Genomic DNA, 6,851 nt, shown 5'->3' on the forward strand with positions numbered 1-6,851 from the left:
AGAGGCAGGCAAATCTCTTGGCTCAAGGACAGCATGGTCTATAGAGTGAGTTCCAGGTACAGCCAGGACTACACAGAGAAACCCTGTGTTGAAAAACAAAAGAACAAACAAAAAGTGTTAGAAAATTGGCAGTCTGGTAATCTAAATTTGATTCCTTCTAGTGATAAATCACAGGAGTATGCCATGCCTTAACATGCTGCATTGGGACCCAGGGTTTGCTGGACCTATTCTCCATCTCCACCACAATACCTTTCTACCATTCTACTCAAATCCTCCTTGGTGTTTGGCTCTTCTTCTTTTCTCTAGTTTGCTAAAGAAGGGAAAGTACTAGCCCTCTAAAATGGGGCACATCTGGCTATGGGAACAAAACTGAGACTCATGTTGTGATCTGCACTTCCCAACCTTATATTCCAGCTGTCACTTTTAATTCTCACTCCACTTACCAAACTTCTCATTATACTGTGACTCTGTCTCTTAGATGACTCACACTTGCCTAACTCAACACAATGTCACAAATTTGAAAATTTCTTCTATATTAATTCTTAGGCAGTGAGTCCCTGCCTAGATTAGTGTCAATCTTGCTCACCCATGTCATGGGGGATCTACTTTATAATAAATGTAATTATGCCCTTGGACATATATGTACAAAAAGGCATTGGAATGATTATTGCAGCTATTAGATTTGCCATAGCCATTGTTGCAATGCTGCCACACAGCAGTGGCCCTATTCAAACTGCAATAACTATAAATCCCTATCTTTAAAATACTGTTAGTGAATTACAAAAACAAACCCATATTGATTATCTTAATTAGAATTTCTATTGCTGCGAAGAGACACCATGACCAAGGCAACTCTTATAAAGAAAAGAATTTAATTAAGGCTGGCTTACAATTCAGAGATTTAGTCCATTATCATCATGGCAGGAGCATGGCAGCATCCAGGCAGGGAGCAATGTGATGGAGAGGTAGCTTAGAGTTCCACATCTGGATCAACAGGCAGCAGGAAGAAAGAGTGAGTGTCAGTGGGCCTGGCTTGTGCTTCTAAAACCTTAAAGCTTCCCTCCACCAGTGACATACTTCCTCCAACAAGGCCACACCTACTCTAAGGCCACATCTCCCAATAGTACCACTCCTTGTGAGCCTGTGGGGGCCATTTTCAATCAAACCATCATACTTAACAATAAATCTTTAAAAGAGGGCTGAGTGTGGTGGCCCACAGCTTTAATTACAGCACTCGGGAGGCAGAGACAGGTAGAGCTTTATGAGTTTGGGGCCAGCCTGGTCTACATATTGAATTCTAAGACAGACAAAGTAAATAGTAACACCCTGTCTAAACAAACAAATAAACAATAACAAAACCTTTAAAGATTAGATGCCCTTAAATATGCTGTCTTGTGGCTTAGAGAAAATATCAAGTAGTTCTCTGGCTTCACAAGCAGCTTCAGTGTCACAGGTTTTCACTATATGTGTGTCACACCCTTCCTTCCATGTTAACTATACTGAGCAATAGAATAACATCTATAAAACACCTTGAAATGGTGTTCAGTTCTCCTTTAGAACAAGACATTTATGTCTTAAAATAAACACACTTCTCTCTAAACTGAAAAACTCAAACAAATATGAAATGCATCTTTCTCCAGACTAGTCGCTCAACTGTTCTAATTGTTTTGTTATTGTTGTTGTTGTTGTTTTGTTTTTCCAGGCAGGATTTATCTGTGTACCCCTAGCTGTCCTGGGATTCATGCTGGATGTTGTCCTTTAGGCTGATGTGGTAGCACATGAGGCAGGGGCAGGGGCAGGGGCAGGGGCAGGTAGAAGTTCTACCATGCCTTGTTTAATTTTTCAAAAGGACCACTGGGAATGAAGTGATGCTGCCATATAGTACTATATGTACCATAACTATAGTGCCATAACTTGTCTAACTCTTCATCAGTGAGCATGTTTCATTTTGAATAAAACAAAAAGGGAGGAGATACCTTTGCTGGGCTTAGTAGTCTGGTTTAGCAATTGCTATCATTTAGAAAGTGAAATACATTTATCCAATCCATCCTGGCTTTTGAAATTTCAGTTGAATAAAATATTGTTATTCCAATGGGCCCCTATTTATATGTGATTTGGTATTTCTCTCTTGCTGCTTTCAATACACTCTTTGTTCTTATATTAAGTGTTTTACTTAGAACATGACTAAGAGGAGTTTCCTCCCTTCCTTCTTTCCTTCCTCCTTCTTTCCTTCTCTCATACATTACATCCTGACTGACCACAGTTTCCTCTCCCTCCACTCCTCCGTATCTGCCCTCCTCTCTCCTTTAAAAAAAAACAGCAGGCCTCTCAGAGATATCAACCAAAGACTGCATAACAAGATACAATAAGACTAGGCACATACCCTCATATCAAGGCTGGATGAGACAATCCAGTAGGAGGAAAGGGTTCCAAGAACAGGCAAAAGAGTCAGAGACACCCCCACTCCCACTGTTAGATGTTACACAAGGACACCAAGCTATACATCTATAATATATAGGCAGATGATCTAGCTCAAATTCATGCAGGCTCCCTGATTGTCACTTCAGTCTCTGTGAGTCCCTATGAGCTTAGTTGATTCTGTGGGCTGTGTTCTTCAGGTGTCCCCAGCCTCTCTGACACCTATAATCCTTCCTTCCCCCTACTTGACCCTCTTCTATGCAGTTCTTGGAGCCCCACCTAATGTTTGACTTCGATGAAACCTCTCTGATGACAGTTGGGCTAGTCATTAATCTATGTGTATAACAGAATATAATTAGGAATCATTTTATCGACTACTTCTTTGCCAGTCACGTTTGTTTCTATCCTAGATCTCTGGGCCATTCAGGCAGTGTCAGGCGTGGTCTCCCCCTCCTGGCATTAGCCTCAAATTGGACCAGTCATTGGTTGGCCACTCTCACAAGTTCTGCTCCATCATTACCCAGCACATCTTGTAGGCAGGACAAATTGTAGGTTGAAGGTTTTGTGGTTGGGTTGGTGTTCCATCCCGCCACCAGAAACCTTGCCTGGTTACTGTAAATGGTCAGTTCAGACTCCATACTGCCCATTACTAGGAGTTTTTGCTAGGATAAGCCTCATAGATTTCAGGGAGTTTTCATTGCATTCAGTTTCCATATTGTTCCCCAAATGGCCGCCCTCTCCCAGAGGGGACACCTTGACCCACTTTCTACATGTGTCTGATCCTTCTCACTTTCTTTCAATGTAGTAAACCTACCTGGCTGTCCAGGTAGGTTAAGATGTGCCTGGTACCCATGAGAGCTCTTGCTTCATAAATGAAGAAGCCTACACATCATACCTTTCCCCAAGACAGGTCGTTTTTCTTAATTTTTTTCTGTATATGTATTTCTGTGTGGTTATACTTGTGGGGGCCAGGGGTCAATGTATGGTGCCTTTCTCTATTGCTTTCCACCTTGGTTTTTGATATAATGTCTCTCCTTGAGCTCAGAGCTCACCCATTACCTAGACTGGCTGGTAGCAAGCTCTGGAAATTGGCCTTTCTCTACCTGCCCTTGCCTCAGTTCTAGAATGGCACATGTGAGCCAGCAGGGGATCTGTAGATAGAATCAGGTCCCCATGTTTGTAAGGTGAGAATTTTACTAACAGCAATCATCCCAGGATAAGACTTCTGAGATGTCTTCATCCCAGAGAAGGATCAAAGCCTACTCTAGCAATTCTAACCCTTCGACAACTCTCACCCTCCCACAGTGCGTTTGCTCATTTCCACTTTCTCTTACTCCATGCCCACCATGTTTTAGGGCTTGAAGCACTATTCTAGTGAACACCAACTTTGCCTTGTGTGCATTTGATCCGTTATAGGCTGGGGCCCCACTCCTACTGCTCACACTCCCTGAGTCAGACCATTCTTCCTCAAGGGTAATCACATGCCATTCAGAGACTTACAAGCACACATAGCTGGATCAGGTCATAGGCTCAATGGCCCTGAGAAATGGACAGCCTCTTGTAAGTGGGAACTGACAGAAACCACACCTGCCTGACCTCACTCACTATCTCTGAGTTTCCAAGCCTTGCTTGGTTCTGGGACTTGGCTCAAGGCACAAAAATCTCCCAACTGTCTGTTCAGAACTTCAGAACATGGGACTCAGGTAGAGGTCCTGTGACCTCAGACCTGGGGATAAGTGTCACACCCAGGAAAACTTATGCCATGCAGGACATCAAAACCTGCATGCGGCTGCCATCCTTGCATGAATGGGTGCATCATCTTAGCAATCAATGAGAACAGGAGAAAGGCAGTTGGCTGGTCAGGATGAGAGGATGCAGTGGCTCTGGTCCCTGACCCTCCCTTAAGCTGCTAGTGAGCAGTCCCTCCAGGTTGGCTCAGAGGAGCCACTTACAGACTCCCACCATCATCTTCAGCATCAGAGGTGAACAGGTTTGTTTCCCTTCAACCCATTTCCCCACGGAGAGTTCCTGCAGCTTTGTTGTGTTCCATTGCCCAGAAGGGTGATCTTGGGCTCCACTCTGATAATGCAATGGATCAGGGATATATCAGAGGATATGGAAACTATGCAGCAGCCCAAGGATAATGTGAAAATTTTGGGTCCTCCCCTAGTGTGATGCTAGGAGAGAATGAGCCAGAAAGGATGGAGCCCAGGGAAGGGATAAAGATGAGTCAAAACTATACCCTAATGTCTGCTGAAACGATCCATATGATAAGATGCCCCCCCTTAGTCCTAAGTAAGGGCTCAGAAGTTCCTGTTGAATTCAAGGAATGACAGGCAAAAATGGGTTCTATGACTGTCTCAGAGAAGGACAGTAGTCAGGGAAGGGACAGGGACAGGGACAGTGTAGAAGGGTGGAAATGCTGGGTGGGCCAGGCCCCACCTTATAAAATCCAAACCCAGTACACAGGCATAAACCTGAGTGCAAGGCACCTGCTCAGAAGCAGAAGTGCTTAGTCCAAGTTACCCTCAGGGGTACTGTTATTAAAGGGATAGAGAAAGGAACAGCTCCCCATCCTTTACTGTACCCCAGCTTCCACAAAAACAGAAAGAACAAAACATAGGGAAGCTACTTTTATGTGCAACATCTGTTACCAGGGGGCACACAGGGCAAAAACTGGGGCATAAAGGTGGCTCTGGCTGTAGAATAAGGAAAAGGAATAAGCAGGGCCACAGCTCTGGGATCCATGGGTAGTAGTAATCTGTCCTCTCCTTAAGGGATTCTGGGTCCAAACTTTCAGGCAGAATAGAGTCAGGCCAGGTCCAGTTTCCCATGGACTGTGGATAGCAGAACATTCACTTCAAAGATTCTGGAACCTTTTGTTGAGGGCCTGCATGGCCGCTGAAACACAAAAGCACAAATGGATATTCCAGGCACAGACACAGACACACACATAGGACTCAACCACCCTTCTCACTTCTAACCACAGAGAATCCCTAACCAGCAATTTGCCTCCCAGCCCCTTTCCAAAAAGCCCTGGAATTGATGCCTCCACCCATTACTGAACTCCATGTGCAAATGTCCTCTATAGGAGAACAGTGTGGGCAGGCACTTGGCAGAGCATGTGGGAGAGCAGACATACACAGTTCTTGGTGCATGCCATAACAGTCAATGCACAGAGGACTCATGGTCTCATTTGCTTGGCATTGCCTCCCCACAGGTAGGCTAGCCTTCCCTAAGTCCCGGTACCCAAATACCCAGCTTCCTCTGCCCCTGCCCTCACCCACCCCTGCCCAAGGTCAGTCATACCTAGTTGTTTTCTCAGCCTGTATGCTTCTTTCTCTAGCAAAGGACACTAACCCAGAAGACAAAGGAGGGGGGGAAAGATTAGCACTCAATGCCCTGGCCTCCTTTCTGCTCTATTTACATTCTCCCCAGTCCTTACAGATCTCACCCCCCACAGTCCTATGGCAAGACTAGCTCATAATCCTGAGCAAAAAGGAGGTGCCCTCTCTCTTTGGAGTGTGGGGTGGGAGTGGACACAGGAGCCAGGCTAGTTTGGGCACTCAGCTTATCTATCTGGGGCTGTCATTTCTAGGAGCTAAGGAAACGTTACCTGTTGACATCCCAGTATCCCTGGTGCTTGATGCTGCTTCTCCCCAACAGGGAGTGGTGGGACCACAGATGGATTTTGGTCACCTGAAAGAGAAAACAGAATGCAACACCCAAGCCTGGGATCCAGGTGGGAAGGGTCTGGGGAGGTCTAAAACGAGGCAATATCACCCTCTGCTGGAAGCAACTTGTAATTCTTGGTTCCTCAGCTCCACCTAGCTCTGTGTCTGACTTCCCTGTTGGCCAGAGGAGGAGGCTCTATGTGCCCTAGCAATTTGGCCCTGGGCTGGTGCTAGTAGGGCTACAGCCACAGCCAGGACCTGAGAGGAGCTCAGCACCAGAAAAGGATTTGGGTGCTGAAAGTCAGCTTCTAGAGAAGAGTTGTCCTACTGTTTAAAGCCATGCTACAATCCCACTCATTGAGAACATGGCCTGCCTATGCCTAGTCTCCTGTGGGCTCTCTGCCTAGACAACAGAAGGGAAGCCCAGAAACAAGGCTGCAAATCCCCAGTGACAGAACCTGAAGTTTCCTCCTCTCCTCCACTGCTCTTAAACCCCAAAGACTCACCATAAGGTGCAGATGCTCTGGGGCTGGTGCCTCCCTGGCTCAGGGCCACAAGCTGGGAATTTGCTGGAACTTGAGGTGCTCTGGTGTTGGAGTCTCCACTGCTCATTTCTCCACGATGCATGCACACGGAAGGCTGCTCTGCACTGTGTGGTGGAACCTCACACACAAAAAAGCTTATCACTGACTACATGTTGTTGAGGGGCTGAGGGGAAAGTGGGGTAACAACACGGACACTTGGGAGGCTCATCCCATC

At 45.9% G+C, this 6,851-nt stretch overlaps 1 protein-coding gene across 1 annotated transcript; it reads right to left on the reverse strand.

Moving 5' to 3' along the window:
* Nucleotides 1-5,038: 5,038 nt before the first annotated feature.
* On the reverse strand, nucleotides 5,039-6,730 carry LOC116093821 (uncharacterized protein CXorf49-like). Its single transcript, XM_031375611.1, has 4 exons — nucleotides 6,599-6,730; nucleotides 6,035-6,117; nucleotides 5,728-5,773; nucleotides 5,039-5,319 (listed from the first exon to the last, which is right to left on the reverse strand). The coding sequence occupies exons 1-4, from the start codon at nucleotides 6,717-6,719 to the stop codon at nucleotides 5,279-5,281; spliced, it is 291 nt and encodes a 96-aa protein (XP_031231471.1). The 5' UTR covers nucleotides 6,720-6,730; the 3' UTR covers nucleotides 5,039-5,278.
* Between the last annotated feature and the right edge of the window lie 121 nt (nucleotides 6,731-6,851).

Source organism: Mastomys coucha, chromosome X (assembly GCF_008632895.1).
Source record: "Mastomys coucha isolate ucsf_1 chromosome X, UCSF_Mcou_1, whole genome shotgun sequence".
Lineage (NCBI taxonomy): Eukaryota > Metazoa > Chordata > Mammalia > Rodentia > Muridae > Mastomys > Mastomys coucha.

Excerpts from the sequence above, each read along its gene's own strand:
- LOC116093821 (XM_031375611.1), bottom strand. The coding sequence starts at position 6,719 with ATGCATCGTGGAGAAATGAGCAGTGGAGACTCCAACACCAGAGCACCT. Across the intron at positions 5,774-6,034 it reads GGATACTGGGATGTCAACAG|TGTCCTTTGCTAGAGAAAGA; the intron begins GTAACGTTTCCT and ends CTTCTGGGTTAG. Across the intron at positions 5,320-5,727 it reads CAGGCTGAGAAAACAACTAG|CGGCCATGCAGGCCCTCAAC; the intron begins GTATGACTGACC and ends TTTGTGTTTCAG.